This window comes from Peromyscus californicus, unplaced genomic scaffold (assembly GCF_007827085.1).
Source record: "Peromyscus californicus insignis strain IS unplaced genomic scaffold, ASM782708v3 Scaffold_20__1_contigs__length_68692818, whole genome shotgun sequence".
Taxonomy (NCBI): domain Eukaryota; kingdom Metazoa; phylum Chordata; class Mammalia; order Rodentia; family Cricetidae; genus Peromyscus; species Peromyscus californicus.
This window is the reverse complement of record NW_026294503.1, coordinates 49,846,935-49,870,571: the sequence shown is the minus strand read 5'-3', so window position 1 is coordinate 49,870,571 and position 23,637 is coordinate 49,846,935. Positions and strand designations below refer to the sequence as shown.

The 23,637-nt window shown below is 39.3% G+C and overlaps 1 protein-coding gene across 1 annotated transcript in view; it reads left to right on the top strand.

Moving 5' to 3' along the window:
• Nucleotides 1-5: 5 nt before the first annotated feature.
• Smc1b (structural maintenance of chromosomes 1B) overlaps nucleotides 6-23,637 on the top strand; it is an 81,240-nt gene continuing 57,608 nt past the window's right edge. The window contains exons 1-8 of the mRNA XM_052748539.1: nucleotides 6-166; nucleotides 6,954-7,142; nucleotides 8,382-8,494; nucleotides 8,581-8,784; nucleotides 11,293-11,531; nucleotides 17,621-17,879; nucleotides 18,741-18,881; nucleotides 22,960-23,042. Coding sequence (XP_052604499.1) covers nucleotides 58-166; nucleotides 6,954-7,142; nucleotides 8,382-8,494; nucleotides 8,581-8,784; nucleotides 11,293-11,531; nucleotides 17,621-17,879; nucleotides 18,741-18,881; nucleotides 22,960-23,042 — 1,337 coding nt within the window. The 5' untranslated portion in view covers nucleotides 6-57. The remainder of the gene's footprint in view (nucleotides 167-6,953; nucleotides 7,143-8,381; nucleotides 8,495-8,580; nucleotides 8,785-11,292; nucleotides 11,532-17,620; nucleotides 17,880-18,740; nucleotides 18,882-22,959; nucleotides 23,043-23,637) is intronic.

Below are 23,637 nucleotides of genomic sequence, written 5' to 3'. Positions count from 1 at the left end.
CGCGCTTTTGCCTCCCTGGCGCACGACGAGGAAGCGGCGGAGGCGCGGAGGGCAGCCATGGGGCGGCTGGAGCTGCTGCTCGTGGAGAATTTCAAGTCGTGGCGAGGCCGCCAGGTCATCGGTCCCTTCAAGAGGTTCACCTGCATCATCGGCCCCAACGGCTCTGGTAACCGGCGCTCCAGGGCAGTTCGGCCTGAGGGGACGCACAGGCCGCTGCCGCCCGCTGTGGACCTGAGAGGACCCAGGGGCCCCGGCCTGGACCCCAGGGGCCTGCTCTCGCCCGTGGTTGGCCTGAGGGGACCCAGCCACTCCCAGGCCCCACTGTCACCTGCTGTAGGCCCGAGGGGACACCCCATTTCCCCCCCCACACTTCCTCCCCCCTCCCCCCTGCTCCGCCCCTTGACCGCTGTAGGCCCCAGGGAACCCACTTGACCGCTGTAGGCCCGAGGGAACCCACTGCCGGCCTGAGGAGACCCAGTGACCCCCCCATCCCTGCTGTAGACCTGAGGGGACACCCCACTACCCCCTCCTCCCTCACCCCTTCTCACCCCCCACCCCCCCCCCACCGCTGTAGGCCCGAGGGAACCCAGGGACCCGGGTGGCAGCCTGAGGGGGACCCAGGGGCCTCTTGTTGCCCGTTGTTGGCCTGAAGGGACCCAGCGTGACCGCCACCCCCTCCAGCCCCCCCACCCGCATCACCCGCTGTAGGTCTGAAGGGGACCCAGGAGCCTGGGGCCGCCCTGTGGCCCGAGGTTTCACTGCTTCCTAATGGGCTGGGTCGGGCCAAGAGCCCCAGACTGCTCCCGCCACCACCCTTGCTGGCTGTCCTCGCCCATCCCCAGCCCCCCTCCGCTGTCGTTCCCCACCGCCTCACCCCAACAGCAGCAAATACTGAGAATGAAATGGATTTGGCCTTTGTTGGGACAATCAAAACCCGTCGTAACCCGGGCATAGTTAATGTAAAGAGAGGGAATTGTAGTGCCTAAAAGGTAATTTCTAAAATAGGTTTCCTGACTGGTGCTGCGTTTAAATCAGTCACAGCAGAGGTCTCCAGTCTGAACACAGCAGATCTGGTGTATTCATCTTTTTCAGCAAATGATTGTTAAGCCTCCACCGGCAGGCCTGCAGTTAATGTTTACTAATCATACGACCTGAAGTTACCCCCTGATTCACCATCCGGCTTATTTTTTTCCATTTTGGATAATCTAGTGGTACAATCTTTTTTTTTTTTAAACAGTATTTTCATTTAAAAATAGTATACATGGCTGGGCGGCAGTGGCACATGCCTTTAATCCCAGCACTCAGGAGGCAGAGCCAGGCGGATCTCTTAAGTTCGAGGCCAGCCTGGTCTACAGAGCAAGACCCAGGACAGGCACCAAAACCACACAGAGAAACCCTGTCTCAAAAAAAAAAAGTATACATGTAACATACAAAACTTGAAAATAAGAATAGAAAATCAAACATTTATTTACAATTCAGAGATGATAGCTCTGTTCCTTTGGGGCATCTCTATACAGATTTTTCCCTACGTAAACTTTAAAAAAAATGAGTTAATATGTACTGTTTCTCCTTCAGAAGATTAGCCTTTCATTACATGTTCATCTGATGTTCAAATTCAGATTTCCTCAACTAATTTCAAAAAGTCTTCAGCCAGAACCCTTTCCACTTCAGACCTACATAATGTATCAGAATGTTATATCCTTTAAATTTATCTTAATTTAGTACAGTGCTTTTATTTTTAAATCCTTTCTTGACTTCCCATAATCTAAAGCATAAAGTTCAATTCCTTTAATGTAGTGTGTTGTAATTAGATAACTTATCCAGCCTTTTCTCTTACACTCCCAAGTATAAACTTTATAAAAGTAATATTCTGCTTTTTTTAAAAAAAAAACTGGAATGCCGGGCGGTGGTGGCGCACGCCTTTAATCCCAGCACTCGGGAGGCAGAGCCAGGCAGATCTCTGTGAGTTCGAGGCCAGCCTGGACTACCAAGTGAGTTCCAGGAAAGGCGCAAAGCTACACAGAGAAACCTTGTCTCGAAAAACCAAAAAAAAAAAAAAGAACTGGAATAGTACCATGCTCTTTTATTCCTTTGTATCTATGATCAAGTTACTGTCTTTTCCTGGAATGATATATTTACCTTTAACACTCCCCTCTCCAAACTGACTTAGTCCTTGAAACTTCATCTGGAATTATTTCCTGAAAAGCTAACTCAGGCTAGAGAAGTGGCTCAGTGGTTGCAAGTACTAGCCACTCTTCAGAGGACCTAGATCCAGTTTCCAGGACCCCTGTGGTTGCTCTCAGCCATCTGTAATTCTAGCTCCGAGGAATCTTGACAACCTCTTCTGGCTTCTGCAGGCACCAGGCACACATGTAGTATGCATACACACATTCAAGGCAAAACACTTACGCAATAAAATTTTTAAAAAAGATCCAACTTGATCTCTAGCTATTGGTGCTTCTGTTAGGGGTTTCTGTGGCATTTCACATTTTTCCTTAAAGTTATTATAGTAAATTTCCCACATTTATTGGAAACAATGTATTTTGGGAATCAAATATTTCACTTTAAAACATGTTTGACTTTGTGCCTCTTCTTTTGTAAAATGCAAATACCAAATTTGCAAAAATTATTGCAAAAAAAAATAACAGATGGCAAGTGTCCAGCACCAAAGTGGTTCAACAGATTGATCACATTCTCCCACTATAAGCACTTTAAAGCAATGGAAAGAAAAATAACAGCAAGTTTAAAGAGCTAATTGACTTTTGTTTGTGATTGTATCATCACGCCACACCTCATTCTATGAAGTAGAATGGGTATTGTAGGAATAATAGAGTGGTTGGCTTTTATAAGAACAATAAAAGTGGATTGGCCAACAGTGAGGTATGACAGGTTACTTTCCTTATACCCAGCTGAGGTAGATTGGACTCTAATTGGTTGTTGTGAGCTTCCTGCTTTCAGGACAAGCCAGTCTATGTGGGGATTTACTTCCTGCCTTAAAAATTCAGTTTGGGGAAAAAAAAAAAAAAAGCCGGGTGGTGGTGGCGCACGCCTTTAATCCCAGCACTCGGGAGGCAGAGCCAGGCGGATCTCTGTGAGTTCGAGGCCAGCCTGGACTACCAAGTGAGTTCCAGGAAAGGCGCAAAGCTACACAGAGAAACCCTGTCTCGAAAAACCAAAAAAAAAAAAAAAAAAAATTCAGTTTGATTGTGTGGAACTTACGAGTTATTCTGTTGGTTTGGTCTCATAGTCTGATATCTAGTTAAGAGGATAGTCCAAAACTGTGACTTCCATTAAATTTTGATAGAGCAAAACCTATATTTTACTGCTTTTTAGGCCTGGTACTTAACAGAATGCCTGGTAAATGTTCAGAAAATGTTTGTAGGATGAATGGATATTTTGAGGGCTAAGAGATCAAAGATTAAAGAGGCTTTTAAGAATTTTAAATAGGAAAGGAATGGCAAAAAGGAGAGGTACACAGTTATGTTTCAAGGAGTTTTCAAATCTTGGTTCATTTGTATTAAGCGATCATAGCCTAAAATACAACTCTTTCAGAATAGCTACTTTCTTAATGTTCTTTTAAAATTATTCATAGCAGGTATCCACAGTCTCTTGGCTTGGTTTGTTCAGTTTTTTTCTTTCTTTTTTAATAACAGATAGTGGTTAATACTAGTTGACAGATAAACACTTTTCATTTCTCTTGCAATTACTCTATTCTTTCATCTCCCAGTTTTATCTGTCCATATTTATTACCATTTGTAATTGTCTTTTTTGTTTATTATCTGACTATCTTAAGAAAATACAACTTTTTTACCTGGATGTGGTGGTGCATGCCTTTAATCCCAGCCCTCAGGATGCAGAGGCAGGTGAATTTGTGAGTTTGAGACTGTCCTGGTCTACATGGAGTTTAAGGCGGCCAGGGCCACATAGTGAGATCCTGTTCAAAAAATAAAAATAAAGCAAACCTTTTGGACACATACATTGAGTGAAAAATTTAATTGGGGAAAAATATTTTTGAGAAGATTTTCAATAAAGATCCATCTATTTGGCTTCATTTCTGCCACATGATTCAGTTCAGTGAATGTTCGTTTTGTCCTACATGTGTGTCTTATAGTAGCTTTCAATATGAAGTTTATCAATCTTCATAAGCCATGATTTTTGCTGCTTTTTTTTGTTTTGTTGTTTTGTTTTTTCAAGACAGACTTTCTCTGTGTAGCCTTGGCTGTCCTGGAATTCACTCTATAGATAAGGCTGGCCTCGAATCCAGAGGTCTACATGCCTCTGCCTCCTGAGAGCTAGGATTTAAGGCATATGCCACCACCACCTGGCTGTTGTTGTAGCATTTAAAAAACTTATTATTGTTCTTTTTAGAAGGACTTTAACCCTCTAAAACCACCTTTGTTTACATTACTTTCTGGCACTGGAAATTCAAATTGCTTGTGTAATAGCTGAACTGACATTGCATCTTGGAATTACAGCTATTTATGGGTTCATAGTTGTGAAATGTTAGAAATAGGTTTGGGGTCACAAAGAAAAAGACCACTACTCCAGCTGAAGTATCTTAACAGATGTCTTGATGAAGAGGGTATGCTGGGAAGAGCAAGCTCACTGAGACTGGAAGTGCACTTGTTTTTTCTAAGGCAGATAGTGTCTTTTTCCCGTTAGCTGGGTTCTGACCTCAGTCTTGGCAACTGGCTAGTTTTAAAAGAATTGGGGCAAAAGGAATGAAGGAAAGCAGGAAGCAGTCAGCCAATTAATTCACTTAAGTTCTGGGAATATAGTAGAACCTTGTGTAGGAAAGGATTTACTTGGTGAGGAGATAAAATATTTGAATTCCTTGTTTCAAAAACAAGGTTGGTTTTTGTTTTTGTTTTTGTTTTGAGACAGGGTTTCTTTGTGTAGCTTTGGAGAAGCTATAGATCTGTAGACCAGGCTGGCCTTGAACTCACAGAGATCCGCCTGGCTCTGCCTCCCAAGTGCTGGGATTAAAGGCATGTGCCACCACCACCTGACTCAAACACAAGGATTTTTGTTTAGTTTTTTGAGACAGGGTCTCACTATGTAGCCTTGGCTGGCCTGGAGCTTGTTGTATAGGCCAAGCTTGCCTTAAGCTCACTGAAATCCACCTGCCTCTACCTCCCAAGTGCTGGGATTAAAGGTGTGTACCACCACAACTGGTTTAAACACAAATTTTATAGTTTTGGTAGAACTCATCTTAAAGGTTCCCCATATAGTGTGAATCTACCAGTGGGGTTGATGATCTCCAGGACTACCCTCTGGTTTGGTGATTTGCTGGGCAATCCTTAAGTATGTGGCATATAGTTTACTCAGGGTTGTCATGCATGACAGTGGAGAGGTACAAAGCAAACTCAGCAGTGGGAAAAGCTGAATTCTTAAGCAGTAAGTTCTCATGTTGAAATGCCACCAAGAAACCTCATGGACTCAATGTGCAGGGTTTTTATTGGGAGATAGTCTTGCCCTCTACCTAGCACATAACCAAATTCCAGACTCCTAGAAAGGAAGCACATATTTAATTCTAATCATGTCTCACCAAGTGTAGGTACCATGTGCCGTTCTTACCAAGAAATTGTAAAAACCCTGCCCAGTTCCAAGTATAAAAATCATGAAGATTCTAGCAGTCTTCATTTATACCTTGAGAAGATCCTAGATTCAGTTAGCATTTAGCTTTATAAATTTTTTCTTGTTGTTTGTTTGTTTTTCAAGACAAAGTTTCTCCACACAGCCCAGGCTGTCCAGGAACTTGCTCTATAGATCAGGCTTGCCTCTTAATTCACAGAGATCTGCCTCTTCTGCCTCCCAAGTGCTGGGGTTAAAGTATTATGCCACCACTGCTCAGCTAGCTTTTCAAATTTTTTAAATATAGAGGGATATGGTGCTGTTATGTTTATGTGATTATTTCCGTTTATAAAATGGGAGTTATGGAAATAGAGATTTTAAGTAATTTGCCCTGTGTGATATCTGTAACATGAATTTCTAAACAGTCTTATTAATAGAAACAAACCCAGAACTAGGTATTGGGGTGAATGTTGAAAGATCAGAGAAACAGAACAAGCCACAACCAACCTGACCTCGCCAGTTTCTCAGCTAGCTGATCTTGTTTCCTCACACTGAAAGCCTCTGAGTCCTCACCCAAATGGATCTCAGCTGAACTGCTGCTAAAAGCTAAAAAGACTCTAGTTCCTGGTCTTCAAGCCTCATATACCTTTCTGCTTCCTGCCTTCACTTCCTGGGATTAAACGCGTGTTACATCATGCCTGGCTGTTTCCAGTGTGGCTTTGAATTCACAGAGATCCAGATGGATTTCTGCCTCCAGAATGCTAGGATTAAAGGCGTGTGCTAACACTGCCTAAACCTATGCTTAATATAGTGGCTGTTCTGTTCTCTGACCCCCAGATAAGTTTATTAGGGTGCACAATATATCAACCACAGATATCCAGGAATAGGATAGAGCTGAGGTCTATGTTTGTTTTGTTTAATTTTATTTAGTTAATTAGTTTTTGATTCATGTGTTTATATCCTTACATTCACACCTCTCTGCCACAGTTACATGGGAGAAACAATCCACCTACCTGAAGTTTCTCAATCACATAGATTTTGAACATTGACCAAACAAGAATTCTGAGATTTGCATATTGGCTATATTTCACTTGTATTGGTGGTTTGATTTCTTTGGCTCTCAGAAGGTTTTTCAGTCATTAAGAATGAATCTTTTGGGTGGTGGCGGCACATGCCTTTAATTCTAGCACTCAGGAGGCAGAGGCAGGTGGATCTCTATGAGTTTGAGGCCAGTCTGGTCTACAAAGTGAGTTCCAGGACAGCCAGGGCTACACAGAGAAACCCTGTCTTGAAAAACCACCACTAATAACAATAATAATAATAATAATAATGATAATATAATAATGAAGAATCTTTCTTCACCTTTTTTTCTTCTTCAGGAAAATCTAATGTAATGGATGCACTTAGTTTCGTAATGGGAGAAAAAACAACTAATTTAAGGGTGAAAAATATTCAAGAACTTATTCATGGAGCACATATTGGAAAACCTGTTTCTTCTTCTGCAAGTGTAAAAATTATATACATAGAGGACAGTGGAGAAGAGAAAACTTTCACAAGGATTATCCGAGGTAATTGTTTGTGTGTGTGTGTGTGTGTGTGTGTGTGTGAGAGAGAGAGAGAGAGAGAGAGAATTTTAGTTTAGTGTCTGATTGCCTACTCTTTCTTTGAAGTGTGAGACTTAGAATTCACCAGCATAGTGAGTAACAGATTCTTTCTTAGAAGCAAATAACAGAACCTGTTTTATTCCCTATTAAGTCTCTTGCTTAAGCAGACTCACTTTTTCAATACTCTTACTGTCAGGTAACATTTTTATACTTGGCTATTTGTCTAAGATGGAGGGAGCCTATCTCTAAATAGAGACATCATAAAACTTCTTTCTCTGTTTCTCTGTGCTTGTTTTCTTAGTAAATAAGTGTATTTTTGGCCTATATACACCTAAAAGCAACTTGAATAAAATGTTTATTTCTTATTATTTATTTATGAATTCCCTATATTACTCTAATAAACTATTATGGCTCATGTGTGTATCATGCAAGGACTTTATAAAGTCATGAAAAGTAGATATATATTTTATTGCTTTTACTTGTTGCTGTTTTCTTTCTAGTTCACTAAGATAAATACTCCCTCCCTCCCTCCCTTTCTTGACAAGGTCTTGATATGTAGTCCAACTGACCTTTAGCTCACAATCCTACTTAGGCTCTCAAGTGTAGACATTGCACACACGTGCTACCATGTCTGACTTCACTACATTTCTAAAGTATGAAAACTGTATTATTAACTTAAATTATATATCATTTTAGATATATAATTAAGTATTTCTGCATTTTAGCACTTGGAGTAGTCATTGGCCAATTTTTCTCACTCCCTTTTGGACATTTATTGGTTGTGATGGGCTCTCAATGTGCTGTTAACAAGCTCAAGTGATCCTCCTAAAGGTGCTGGAACTCTGGGCCATGTCACAGTACCTAGTCTTTGGCTTTTTAACTGAGAATTCTCCATTTCAATAAAAATTTCTTTTTTCACTGTATTTAAAATTGTAATGACTTCCCCCACATGCAGAAACATTCTGTCTTTCCTTATAGATACTACTTTCTCACATGTTATTTATTTTATTTGAATATTTTGTTTCTATCTCTAAGATACGAACTTTTTGAGGTAAAACACTTTTTATGTTACTACCGTGAAGTAATCTTTAGTTTATAATACATATATTTATTGAGTAATTAAATGAATTTATGTATAGGTATATTAGTTATATACCTACTTCAATAAAACCATTCTATAACATTTTATTTTGTTTATTTTAGGGGGATGCTCAGAATTTCATTTTGGGGATAAACCTGTGAGTCGTTCTGCATATGTAGCACAGTTGGAAAAGATAGGCATAATAGTCAAAGCACAGAACTGTCTAGTTTTTCAGGTAAGTAGTTACACTCATTTGTTTCGTTTGTTTTTAAAACATGTTACCATATTTTACATGCTGTTGTGCTTTACTGTTACTAATAGGGAACTGTAGAGTCCATTTCTATGAAGAAGCCCAAAGAGAGGACTCAATTTTTTGAAGAAATCAGTACTTCAGGAGAGTTTATAGGAGAATATGAGGAGAAGAAAAAGAAGTTACAAAAATCTGAAGAAGATGCACAATTTCATTTTAATAGAAAAAAAAATGTAGCAGCAGAGCGGAAGCATGCAAAAATCGAAAAAGAAGAGGTAAGATGTCACCAATAATAATTACATATTAAATAGAAAAAATTCTGTTTAAATTATAAGTTATTAGCCAGGCATGGTGATGCACACTTTTAATCCTAACACTTGGGAGGCAGAGGCAGGTGAATCTCTTAGTTTGAGGCCAGCCTGGTCTACAGAGCTAGTTCCAGGACAGTCAGAGCTATACAGAGAAAGTATGTCTCAAAAAAAACTAAAAGGAAGCAAACAAAAACCCCACATTATTGGCTGTGGGGTACTAAAAGGTTCCATCAATAATATAAAACAAAATCTGGCATTCAGAAAAAAAAATAAAATAAAAAAGGTAAATAGTTTTTAATGTTTATTTCATGTGTGTATGTGCAACACAGATCCATGTGTGGTGGTCAGAGAACACCTTGCAGGTGTCGGGTCTCTCTTGTCCATGTGGTTCCTGGGAATTAAGGCTGTCAGGCTTGGCAGCAAGTGTGCTCACCTGCTGCGCCATCTTGCTGCCCCACGATAAACTATTTCTATCTGTCTGCCATATAAGACAGTACAGCAGAGGTACTCAACACTTTCGGATCTTGACTCTTGTACACTTGTAAAAGTTACTGAGAACCCCAAAGAGTTTTTCATAGCAAATTGTATTGCCAATATTTATATGTTTTATTTATGTTTCAACTTTATTTTTTTTTTATGTGCATGGGTGTTTTGCCTAAATGTGTGTATGTGTATCATGTGTCTGGTGCCTGTAGAGGCCAGAAGAGGACAATGAATCCTCTGGAATTGGAGTTGCAAACTGTTGTGAGCCACCATGTGGGAGCTGATACTCAAACCCCAGTCCTCTGGGAGAGCAGCCAGTGTTCTTAACTGCTGAGCCATTTCTTCCACTCTGTTTTAAATTAAAACTCAATAAGTTTTTTTTTTTGGTTTTATTTTTTTTTTGGTTTTTTGAGACAGGGTTTCTCTGTGTAGCTTTGCGCCTTTCCTGGAACTCACTTGGTAGTCCAGGCTGGCCTCGAACTCACAGAGATCCGCCTGGCTCTGCCTCCCGAGTGCTGGGATTAAAGGCGTGCGCCACCACTGCCCGGCCTAAAACTCAATAATTTTTAATTGGCTCATTTTATGTTGACATGGCTAATATATTCTTAATGAAAAATAACTACATTTTCAAAACAATTTACAAGAACAACATTATATGTTTTTATATTCTGTAATGTCTGGCTTAATAGAACATAGTTGTATTCTCACAAACATTTCTGATTTTTTTATAAAGGTGATGCATTATAACTCAAGCTTTCTCCAAACCATTTCCTCATTAAGTATTTACTGTTCAAAGCTTCATTTAAATTGCTGTCTCCTCCTTTCTATCATATTACTAATTTAGTGTCCTTTGTAGCATATAATTCTGTATAAAATTACCTTGTTTATTTTTGTTTGTTTTTTTAGTAGTCTCTGAGTCCTCTACCCTCTATTAGAAAAACTGGAATATAAGCTTTATAAGAATAAGAATGATTTATCTCATTTTATTCTCAACCATATTCCCAACACATAAAGCAGGATCTGCTGTATAGCTCAGTAAATATTTTGAGGAAATAAATGGAAGGTGAATGTATTCCTTATTAGTAATATTGCTCAGTTTCTTCATATTGCGAACGTGTTTATCTGCTCTGTATTTTGTTAGTGTGAAGGGGTGGGCAGTAAGTCAGAATATAGTATTTAGAGCATACTGAAATAGCTTATAGAGTAGCAGAACTTAATACATTTTCATAAAGACAATTAGAATATTCGAGCTTCCTGATTATTTTTTTTACAATATCCTTGGCAGGCATCTGTTTACAAGTTATTAGTTAAACTTTGTTGACTAAGACCCCGCCTCATGAGGTGATGGTGCACTCCCTTGTTTTCCTTATTGCTAGCACGAATGTTAAGAGAATTCTTTTCATGTGTAAATTAAAATTCTGATAGTCTTATTAGTTTTATCAGTGTAAAAATTACTTCTTAGAGCAAGAATTTTACTTGGAATTACTGTAAAGTGGCTAGGGACCTATTTATATAATGTTCCTTTCACTTTATAGTAAAGAGGATGATTCCAGCAATGTTAAGGAACTTATCCGACTTTCTGAGGACCCATGTTGACAGGGACTACTTCACTGTCACAACCTGGTCACTGAGTGCATGAATGCAGACTCATTTCTTGGTTGCTGTTTTATTTTAGAAATATATTAAGAAACCTTCAAATAATTCTACTTTTTTCAGGAATAATCTTTCTTGGATGGATGTGGTGGTACACACCTGTAATTCCAGCACTTGAGAGATGAATAGGAAAATCAGGAGTTCAGGGTCATCCTCAGCTGCATAGCAGGTCTGAGACTAGCTGGGCCTTGTCTCTGTCTCCAAAAAAAATGAGAGAAAGCAGGGAAGAGATAATTCTATGACAAATTTTGTTAGCAATGATGTGCTGATACTATCAAGTTCATGAACAGAAGCTTAAATGTATACCCTTTTATCTTCTCTTGTACTGTTTTATAGGCAGAACGTTACCAAAGTCTTCTTGAAGAATTGAAAATAAACAAGATACAACTGATGCTTTTCCAACTGTATTACAATGAGGAAAAAATTAATGTTCTGAATACTAAATTAGAGCATATGGACAGGAATTTGAACGTTGTAAAAGGCACTCTGTCTCACCATGAAAACATAATTAAAGCTAAGAAAAAGGATCGTGGCATGTTAACTAGACAACTACAGCAAACAGAAAAAGAACTGAAGTAAGTTTTTAAAATAGATGTTAGCATTTAGGCTTTTTTAAAAGTTTTTTTTTTATTGACATTTATTTAATCTGTGTGTGTACATGTGCATGCCAGCTCATGCTTACTGCAGTATGCATGTGGAGGCCAGAGGACAACCTACAGAAGTCAGTTCTCTCCTTCCACCATGTGGGTTCTAGGAATTGAACTCAGGTTAATTTTGTCAGCAAGTAACTTTACCCACTGAGTCATTTCTCTGGTCCAGTAGTTGAGTTTCATGATAATTGAGAAAATATAATTAACACTTTAGGAGATAATATGTTTGGGGAGACAGTAATGGGGACTGAACTTAGACCTTCACACTTGGTAGGCAAGTACTTTACCACTGAGCTATATTCCCAGCCTACAAATTAACTTTTTAAAATTTGTATTTATTTATTTTGTTTTGTTTTGTTTTGAGACATAGTCTCATGTGTAGCTAGCCCTCATTGCCCTCAAACTCACAGGGATCTGCCTGCTTCTGATTCCTGAGTGCTGGGATAAAAAGTGTGCACCACCATCCCTGGTGGAAATTGACTTTATAAAATGTACATTTTAGTTTGGAATGCCTCTAGATATGCAGAACAGTTACAAATATGGTACCTTTCTCCCATATTCCCATGCTGTTTCTCTTATTACTAACATATTGCATTAGTTTAGTATTTTAAAAACAGCAAGAAGGTGTCACACCAAACAGCAGGGCCCACATGGGAGGTTTATTGGGGGAAGGGCAGAGAAAGGGCAGAGACCCACCCTTGGGGACACCAGCAAAGGAAGAGAAAGAGAGAGACTGGAGGTGTACAAAGCCCGCTTTTTATAAGGAAACATAGTGAATGCACATCGGGGTACTCATAGTGGCTGTTGCTGAGGTATATCCTGTGAGGACCCTAAGGGCAGTCCAGTACAGATGCCTAAAATGCTAACATTCCTCCCCTTTGTTTATTATAAAAAAGGTGAGGAGTTAGAAAGGGGTAGTAGATAGGCGAGGATGAGGGCACCATGCTCTCAAGACTGCTTTCTGCTGGACTGCAAGGAGTGGGGGAGGGGCTTTGATCATCTTTGGGAGACCTGAGAAAACTAGGGTGCTGGCCACATCCCGGGGTAGCTGGCTGTTTCACTTCGCTGTCCAGGCTCTGTGGAACCATCCAGCACTGCATGGACCTGGCAAGATGTTCAGATGGATTCAAGTCAACTCCCTGGAGCTCACAAATCATGATGAGGTCATCAGCCAAAATGGAGGAGAGCCATTTGGTTGCTGTTAATAGTTACATGCACATACACACAGAAGTAAATAGAAAGGGAGAACTGATATGTGCTGAGCAAGACGAAGCTGGCTCCTCCATCTCTGATTTGCACATTTCAGCAAACAGAACATTTAGAGAGGGAAGAGCAGACAGACACAAGGTCTTGGAGCAAAGAAAAAGAAAGTGGAGAATTCTTTCTCAGTTCCCAAACTGCCTGGTCCAAAGAATGGTCAGGGGTCTCCAAAAGGCATCCCAGTGGGAGCGAGGAAGTGTATGACACAGTTCCCAAAGATGAGGCAGAGAGAAGATCCAAAGACCTGAATGTTCTGGTATCCCAGGGATCCAGGGAGGATCAGATTAAGTGAGCACAACCTGTTCAGTGGATCATCATCCAAAGAATAGGGGCCAGGGGCTAAGAGCCTGAGAGAGAGACATAGTTGCCTGGTACCAGAACTTCGAGAAAAGCCAGGTGAGGACTGTGCTCGAGGAATGATCTAGGGAAATGATCAGAGGCAGGTAGCCCCACCAGAGACCCAATTGTTGGTATTGGATGGAAGGCAAAGCTGTCGGTGAATGAGAAAGCAGATTTGTTGCAAGTGAAAGAGCAGATCCCTTGTGGGTGAAACAGGCAGATAAGGTCCTAGCGTGAAGTGGGTACCTTTGGTGGGCCCTGCCAAGGTATGCCACTAAGCAAACACACCACACACAGCAGAGTTAGTGCACGAGGTTTATTGGGAGGGGGAGAGCTGAAGAATGAAAGAGTGAAAGGCTGCATCAGAGTGGGGACTTGAGAGAAGCAGGCAGACAAGAGGAAGAGAAGCAAGAGAGAAAAGAAGAGGCAAGAGAGGAAATTAGACACAAAGATGAGTAAGAGGCAAGAGAAGAGACAAAGGGAGTGAGCTCTGCCTGGCAGGCACTTTTTTTTTTTTTTTTTTTTTTTTTGGTTTTTTGAGACAGGGTTTCTCTGTGCAGCTTTGCGCCTTTCCTGGAACTCACTGGGTAGCCCAGGCTGGCCTCGAACTCACAGAGATCCGCCTGGCTCTGCCTCCCGAGTGCTGGGATTAAAGGCGTGCGCCACCACCGCCCGGCCTGGCAGGCACTTTTAAGGGTGCACATGCCATGGAAAAGGACCTGGAGACAGGTGATGATGCAACTGCTTTGGCAGAGGCTGGGCAGGGGAAATGCAGCTTAACAGGGAGGCACATCTGCAGGCTTTGTAGTTAGCAGGAGCTGAGTAGAGCCGGAAGAAAGAACAGAGTGAAGGGCTTGGAAAAAAGCTTGAAAACAAGGTACCCCCTTCCAACTATTGGATCGCTGTTAGAAGTTGCAAAGGTCCTGTGAAATACCGGGATGTGGGGTGCTGGTAAGTGGCCATTTGGATTGATATCTAAGGGGTATTAGGGTAAAGGTAGATAAGTTTAGCTCTTAAGTCGGGTGGTAGGTATGGTGGTAGGTGCATTTTTCATGAGTGAGATAGAGAAGATCCAAAGGCTGGAATCTGTAGCATCCCAGAAATTCAGTGAGGTGCAGGCTGCTCAGTGGATCATCATCCAAAAAAGCAGGGGCTGATAGGCTAAGAGCCTGAGTGAGACACAGTTACCTAGTACTAGGACTTTGAGAAAAGCCAGAAGGCGAGGAATGTGCTCTAGAAACAGCCTTGCTCATGGGAAATGGCCAGAACTGAAGTGTGGAGGGGGTTGCTGCTTACCCATTGTCGGTGTTGGGTGGAGAGTCCCAGCGATCCCTTAGGTGGGAAAGTAGGGCTGTCAGGCAGACGTTCTAGCACATCTAGACTGCCAGGAGAGCCTATCTGAGTCACGGAACCAAATATTGTATTTTAAAATCTCAGGAAGGAGTCACAGCATTACACAGGGCCCACGTGGGCGGTTGATTGAGGGGAGGGGAGAGAAGGGGACAGAGACCAGTCCCTGGGGACGAGAGCAAAGGAAGAGAAAGAGACAGGAGGTGGGCACGGTCCACCTTTTATAAAGAAACGTAGCAAATGTGCATAGGGGGTGCTCATAGTGGCTGTAGCTGAGGATATATCTTGTCAGGACCCTAAGGGCAGGCCAGTACAGATGCCTAAATGCTAACAATTAGTATAGTCAGAATATATAAATCAATATTGATACATATTACATCCATATTTCATTTATATTTTCTTAATGTCTGTTTAACATCTTTTTTTCTGTCCTAGAATACCACATTACATTTAGTTATTTGTTCTTGGGCTCCTTTGGGCTGTGATAGTTTATCATCATGGCAGTTTTAAAGAAATACTGTTTCTAGCTTTTTATAGGCTAGTTTTCTGAAGGTGAAGTAAAATATCATCCAGCATATTCTAGGCATATCCTGTGATTAATATCAACATATCACTATTCATGTTGACCTGATCACCTGACTAAGAGTGAGTTTGTCAGGTTTCTCTGCAGTAAAGTTAGTCCTTTCTTTTCAGCACAGCTGACACGGAGGTGAGAGTTTCTCCACTTTGAGGCAAGGTTCATGTGATATATTTGTATGTCTGCACAGGAGATTCATCTCAGTTATTTGTTCAGTTTTTGTTTGTTTTCCAAGACATGGTTTCTCTGTATAGCCCTGGCTGTCCTGGAACTCAATTTGTAGACCAGGCTGACCTTGAACTCAGATCTGCCTACCTCTGCCTCTTGAGTGCTGGGATTAAAGGTGTGTACCACCACCACCCAGCTTGTTCAGTTATTTTTATATTACTATTTAGAGATATTTTCCATCTGGAATTATAACCCAATACTGTATTGCTTATTTTATTGCTTCAATTATTCTCTCTGTGGAAATTCTTTGAATTGTTTGTATATCTGTTGTGTTATATGTTGTTTGTGTTCTGACAAATAAAGGTTGCTTGGAGTCAGAGGGTGGAGTTAGCCACTAGTTAACCATAGAGGTCTGCAGTCTGTGCAGAAAGGAACAGGAAGTGATGAGGCAGGGCAGAGACAGGATTTCAGCCCTTTTGGAGTGGAGGAATGGAAGAGGAAGGAAGTGACTGTGGCTGCTTTCCTGCTCCTCTGATCTATCACATTTTACCCCAATACCTGACTCCTGGTTTTTATTAATAAGATTAATTAGATTTATGCTTCACATCCCATCATTGTGATTTTTTTTTTCTGTTTAGCACTTCTTTACTTTCAGGAAATGCAAAATGCTCCAGGCTCGTCTTGTCTGACTTAGTCCTAACAACCTTCCCAGCTTTTGTGAACCTGCTCCAGACCTAGCACTAGTCACTTCTCCAAGGAGTTCTCTTTTTTAAAAGTAGAGGATAGTATTAGGACTCCACATCTACATGCTAAGAGTGGTCATTAATACTGTTCCTAGACTTGTCTCATCTGGCAGATTAGAAAGTATGGAGATATATATATATATATATATATATATATATATATATATATATATACACACACACACACATACTAACGTGTGTATGTATGTGTATACACGCGCGTGCGTGCACGCGCACACACACACACACATTTCTGTATAAGTACTGGTCACTCACCAACTGTATCACTAGAACATCCATATATATACACTTCTGTAAATAGTTCCATAGGTAGACATCTGTATTCATATCAACATAAACATGAATCATACTGATGTCTCCCAACTTTAATCTGTTACCACATGGGTTATTTTGTCCTTCTGTTTCTCTAGAAACTCCTTTTTGACAGTGAAAGGCCTGAATTCTGTTATTGGTTTAAGTGTTCAGTTTCAACAGTCATTTACAGCAATATCAGAACAGTCAGCCCATTTCCCCTTGAGAAACAATTTTACACATAGAATACAGTGCTTCTGTATAATTATCTTTTCTTTGTTTGTTTTATTTGTTTTTCTGAGACAGGATTTCTCTGTATAACTGCCCTGGCTGTCCTGAAACTCACTCTATAGACCAGGCTGGCCTCTAACTCACAGAGATGTACTAGTCTCTGCTTCCTGAGTGCTGGGATTAAATGTGTGCGCCATCACCACTTGGCTTAATTATCTTCTTTCAAAGTTTATGGAAAATTACTTAGGCTAGGGGTCTAGAGAGATGGCCTAGGAGTTGAGTGTATTGCTCTTGGAGAGAGGACTAGAATTAAATTCCCAACACCCATGTTTGGTGTCTCATAACCATCTGTAATTCCAGCTCTGGGGGACCTGACACCTTTGTTCTTCAAAGGCACCTGCACTTAGTGTACATACCCATATACAGATACAAACATGATTTTAAATCTTCTAAAAATTGCTTAAGCCACCTCTTTCTCTTTCCATCCCACTAATAAAGTTGTGAGATACACTTGTGATACAATTAGTCTTTTGTCACATTTTTCATTCCATTTGGTATACCTACCTCTCCTACATCAGTTTTTAAAATTTTGTTTACATTAAGGTTCACTCTTGGTGCTATAAAGTTCCTTTGATTTTGATAAATTCATAGTTTAACCACTAAAAAAATACCCTTCTGTTTCTACTATTCAATACTTTCTCTCTCCCTTTCCCAACCTCTGGCAACTATGGGTCTGCCTAACAATCTCTGCAAGTTAATTTTTAGAATTTAATTTTGAATGATATTTGGTCAAAATTACTTTCCTTTTGGCCAGGCTTGTTGGTGACTCATGCCTTTATTCCCAGCACATAGAAGACAGGAAGATCTCTGCATTCAAGGCCAGCTTTGTATACATAAGCTAGTTCCAGTCCAGCCAGGACTACATAGTGAGGCCCTGTCTTCAAAAATAAATAAATAAATAAATAAATAAATAAATAAATAAATAATTACTTGCTTTTATATGCTAAAATAAATTTTTAAAAATTCCTTTTTAGATCTCTCGAAGCAATTTTAAGTAAGAAGAGGCCTCAGTATATTAAAGCTAAAGAAAATACTTCTCACCATCTCAAGAAATTGGATTTATCTAAGAAATTGATAACAGACAATGAAAAACAATGTTCCAAGCAGGAAGATGACATACGAGCCTTAGAAGCAGAACTGGTTGATTTAGATAGAGCATGGAGAAGTTTTGAAAAGCAGATGGAAGAAGAAATTTTACATAAAGGTCGAGACATTGAATTGGAAAATAGTCAGGTGAAGAAAATGAAAATACTAGAAACACTTTTCTATTGTTTCAGTTTCTCTTTTTAATTAGAAAAAATTTAAAGGGTGACATCTCTGATAATTTGTTGAGATTATCCCTAGAATGTACATTGTAGGAATTAAAAATTCTTTAATCTATTCGCAGAATTTAAATTTAATCTTGAAACTAAGCTATTTTTTCTTCATATAGTTAGATGGTGTTATAACATTTATGAGTTAGTTAAAGTCCAGTATTACCTGGAATTATACTGTAATAAAAGTTAGGTAATCGTTACTGTTTTAAAGATAAAACAATTCTCTCTTGGATATTACATAAATTTAAAGATCAGATATATGTAACTTTGAAGAGACTTAATTGATAGAGAAAATTACTTAAGATGATTTTAACTGTTCAGTGATGAGTTAATAGTCAATGTAATACAGTATACAGGATTAAAATTATTAGTCAGTAAAACATAATATAACTAAACTAAAAACATGTAACTTAGTTTTCAAACATTCTTTCAATGAAAGTGTCATTATTCATCTCTTTCATTGAGTTATGCTAGTCTTGTGTCACAGCATACATATACCACAATCACTGTGACTAGGAAGATAGAAGAAAGTACCATTTTCTCAAGATTTTCTTTTCTTAAGATTTTCTGTCAGAGACCTTATTATAGAGTTTGTCTTGGTTACTTTGTTGTTCTATCTAAAGAGTTTTTAATAAGGAGATTTTCATATTAAGTTCACATATTTTACCTGGAGAAGATGTCTAATTATGATCTAATTTGTATAAGGATTTTGATGAGAACAGGATGTTGTACAAATAACTTCATTTAAGTGAGTAATATGTCAATGCTGTTTATATAGCTGGATCGTTACAAAGAGCTTAAGGAGCAAGTAAGACGGAAGGTAGCCATAATGACCCAACAACTGGAAAAACTGCAGTGGGAACAGAAAGCAGAAAGAGAAAGACTGGCATTTGAAAAGAGGAGGCATGGAGACACTCAGGTATCATGGATTATATAGTCATAGCTTAGAATTATTCGCAGTGAGATGGTACTCCCTTTTATACTACCTTTTCAATATACTAATGGATTTATATCAGACAAATTTTAGAAATCTGAGGGGCTAGGAGCGTATAGCTTAGTGGTAGAACACTGATGTCCTACGTTTGACTTCCTTAGCACAGCAAAATAATTGGTGCACTTTTATAGTTAGAGTAGGCAGTGACTTCATTCGTGTTTCTGTTCTGTGCATCTGTATGGTAATTAACAAGGTTGACCATGTATTTTAGTTCAGTAGAGCAAGGAGGAGGATGGGAGAAGTAAATCTCATCATAGAGATAAGTGCAAAGTCATTGAGGACATTAAATACTTTCAGCTCTCTGTATCTGTGGGTCCTGAAGCTGTGGAATCAACTAAGGATCAACAGTACTCAGGGTAAAAATATGTTTACCAAACGTTTTTTGTGTACTTTTTGTCATTCTCTAAGCAATACAATACAACACCTATTTATATAGCATTTACACTGTACCAGTTACTGTAAGTCTTCCAGAGAGGATTTAAAGTATACAGGAAGATATGTGTTGATTTTATATATAAATACTGTCATTTATGTAAGAATTTGAGTATATGCAAATTAGACTAACGATGGGTTCTGGAATCATTCCCCCACAGATCTGAGGAATGACTGTAGTCCAAGAGGAGCTAGTCAGTCTATGTTGGAAACAACTGTTGAGATAGTATTATATTCTTCCTCAGACTAAGATGGACTTGGCTTTCAGCCCATCTTGCTTGTTACTTACTGTCTTTAATCTCAGTAAATAACTAAATTACTAGATTTCTCTGGGCCTTACATTTTGCATTTGTGTGTACAGTGAGGATAGGTGTGTCACAGTGAAGGACAAACTCAGCAGTCACTCCCTCTTAATGTTTCATGACTCCTTTTCTAAAGACTAGGGATTGGGTATAAAACTACTGTCTGTCACTGCACATTCAACAAAGATAGTTCATTACACATTATGAAGTTTCTCTGACCCACCCTGATATTTGTGTATATAGCATGCTAAGTGCTATTGTAAGCCCAATTTGTTGTTGATGTTTCTAAGTAATGGTTTTTCTCTTACATGTATTCACTGACTTGGTGATCTGTAGTTACACATATTTAAATACTGCACTAAAAATTTGAACATCTAGCTCTCAGTCCTTCAAAACTCAAACCATGTATATCTCCAGCTGCTACTTCAGGTTCTCCAGTTTGGGTGTTGAGCAAACATCTCAAAGTTGGACCCCAAACTGAACTTTGGATCTTTTCACCAAAATTTGCTTCATAGTCTTTCCCCTCTTCAGTTATGATGTTTTAATTTTATTAGTTACTCAGGTCAAAAATATGGAGCCAGTCTTTGACTCTTTTAGGAAACTGTTGGCTTTAACTTGAAAATATAACAAGAATCCAATTACATTTTTCCATTTCTACTGCTACCACTCTTGTCCACATCACTGTATTTTTGGTTTAGATCAGTTCAGAAGCCTACCAGTTTTCTTTGCTACTATTCTTGATCCTACACAGTAGTCTCAGCATAGCAGCCATAATGCAGTGACTTAGTCAAATCATGAAATTGGCTCTATATCTATCAGAGGCTCCCCAGTTACACATAAAAATTTTAAATCAAAATCCTTAAGTGACCTATGTGGACCTACCTGATTTGTTGATCAGTTCTCCTTCCTGTTTTCCTTTCTTTGATCTGCTGTATTGGTCTCCTGGAACATACCAAACATGTTTCTTCATGAGAGTTTGTATCTGCAAAAGCAGTTAATGCTCTTAATCACTGAGCCATTTCTCTAGCCCTGAATGGATTTGTTTTCCTTTTTGAGTCAGCCCTAGCTGGCCTGGAACTCACCATGTAGATCAAGCTGGCTTCTAACTCATAGAAGTCTGTCTTCCTCAGCCCTCTGAGTACTGGGATTAAAGGTGCGTACCACCACATCCAGCTTTGAATGGAATTATTAAGTGAAATAGTAGAATTTCAATGTTGGGCTTCTTAATTTCAACGTGTGCATTCCATCAGAAAAGAAAACTATGTCTTGCCCATATTCATTTTCGGGGGGGCACTGGGAAGTGGGGAAGACATGTACTTGTGTGTGTGCAGGTGAGTACAGGTGCCAGTGTGTATTGCTACAGAGCCCAGAAGAACAGAGCAAGTATCTTGCGCTCTCTCCCTCCCTCCCTCCCTCCCTCCCTCCCTCCCTCCCTCCCTCCCTCCCTCCCTCTCTCTCCCCTCTCCTCCTCCCCATCTCTGTCTGTCTCTCTCTGTCCCTCCCTCCCTCCCTCCCTCCCTCTCCCTCCCTCCCTCCCTCTCCTGATTTCCTTCAGACAAGGTTTCTCACTGAACCTGAAGCTAGGCTAGCAGCCAGTAAGGCCTACCAATTCTCTTGTCTCTGTTGCCATAGCACTGAGGTTACAGGTGTGTATAGCCATCTTGACTTTATGTGACTATTGAGGATTTGAACTCAGGTTCTTATATTTGTGGAGCCATCTGAGTCATCTTCTCAGCCTGTCTTGCTCATTTTTTTTATAACTGGCACCCAGCACACTAGATATTTGTTTCATGGGTTATCATCAATTAGATGGAAGAAAGGTTAAAGGTTAAAATTCTGGTAGAGACTGCTTTCCCTATCCTCCAGTTTCCCTTCCCATGGTTTCAGTTATATCCCTGGCTAACTAAATAGGAAATTCAAAAAAATAAACAATTCACAAGTAAACTTACATTGTTGTATTGTTCTGTTTTATTTTTAGTCACTGTGTCATTGGTACATTTGCATAGGAGAAAACATGATTTGTCTAGGATGCAGTGCTATGTGTGGTTTCAGGCATCTTAGACCTTGCCTTTCTCAGGTGACTTATACTGTGCTCTGCATTATTTGAATTTATTGGTGAAGGACAAATAGAGCAAGACTTTCATGAAGTCCTTCCCTTGTGCCTATTAGAGGCCCTGTCAGTTCTTGCATCATGGTGATACTTAACTACTCTATTGTAATCACTTATTTCTCTCTCTGTCCCTCCCTCCCTCCCTCCCTCCCTCTCCCTCCCTCCCTCCCTCCCTCCCTCTCTCTCCTGATTTCCTTCAGACAAGGTTTCTCACTGAACCTGAAGCTAGGCTAGCAGCCAGTAAGGCCTACCAATTCTCTTGTCTCTGTTGCCATAGCTCCACAAATATAAGAACCTGAGTTCAAATCCTCAATAGTCACATAAAGTCAAGATGGCTATACTCTGTCCCACTCATTATTATATCTCGAGTTCTTACTACATGGTAGCCAGTGAATGAATATTTATTGAATGAGTTAGTTTGCAAGACAGATAAGAACTGTATAGGTACTTGAAAATAATGATTTTGAGATGGAGAAATGACTAATGATTAAGAGCACTTGGCATTCTTTTAGGATTTAGTTCCCAGCCCTTAAGATGGTTGGCTTACAATAATCCATAACTCCAGTTCCAGGGTATCTGATATCCTCTTCCATGGGCACCAGGCATGAATGTGGTACACATACATGCATGCAAGCAAAACATTAATACACATAAAACAAATAAATCAAAATACATTTTAAAAAAATAATATGCTTGAAGTTTGAATTTATAAATAAAATCACTGGAGACCAAATATTTAGCAAAATATAGTCAGAATTGATCCCCGACCTATGAGATGTAAAAGCTCTCTATCAGATGGCTTTTTCAAAATTAAATTTTTCTTTTATATTTTCTCCAATTTTTTATTACATTTATTTATATATTTGTATGTGTGCACGTGAATGCCCGAGCACACTGTGATGCATATGTAGAAGTCAGAGGACAACTTGAGAGAGTTGGCTTTTTCCTTTTCTTATGTCCTGATGATTGAACTCAGTTCATTAGTTGGCTTAACAGCAAGCACCATTATCTGCTAAGCTATCACACAAACCCTTAATATTTTCATATAGTCATATTTTATACATTTCAAGCTTTTAGCAGCTTATAATAAATTCTAGATGCGTCATTTTTATTGGTTTGGAATGTTGGAATTGATTTTAGTTTTTATTTCCTATTATAGGGAAATCTAAAACAAATAAAAGAGCAAATAGAAGAGCATAAAAAACGAATAGAGAAGTTGGAGGAATATACAAAGACATGCATGTGAGTAGAAAACAATCTTTTCAGTATCTAAATGATCCAGTGTATTATCTAAATAGTGAATGAATGTTACCATTGTGTGATGTTCTCACTTCAATGTCTTTCATTTCTTTATAGAATGCTAAAAATTATACTTGCCACATAATAAATCTATCTAAAAATTGAAAATAAAAATGAATAAAATGTTTAAATTTTGAAAATATAAATATGTAAAAATAGCAATACTTAAATCTTTTGATATTGATATTTCATGAATAAATAATGAATTGTGGGGGCTGGAGAGGTAGCTCAGTAGCTAAGAACACTGGCTGCTCTCCTAGAGGACCCAGGTTTGATTCAAAGTACCCACATGGCAGTTCGGCTCACAACCATCTGTAATGACAGATCCAGAGGATCCAATGCCCTCTTCTGGCTTTCATGGGCACTAGATAAATGTTCATAGATATACATAAAGGCTAACATACTCATACACATAAAAATAAATTTCAAAAAGTTTAAAAATATAATGAATTGTGTCATAAAAGCTAATATATAGTATTTAATCTACCACTAAGGAATTTTAGTTGACTTTGCATTGATATTATTAAGCATGTGATGA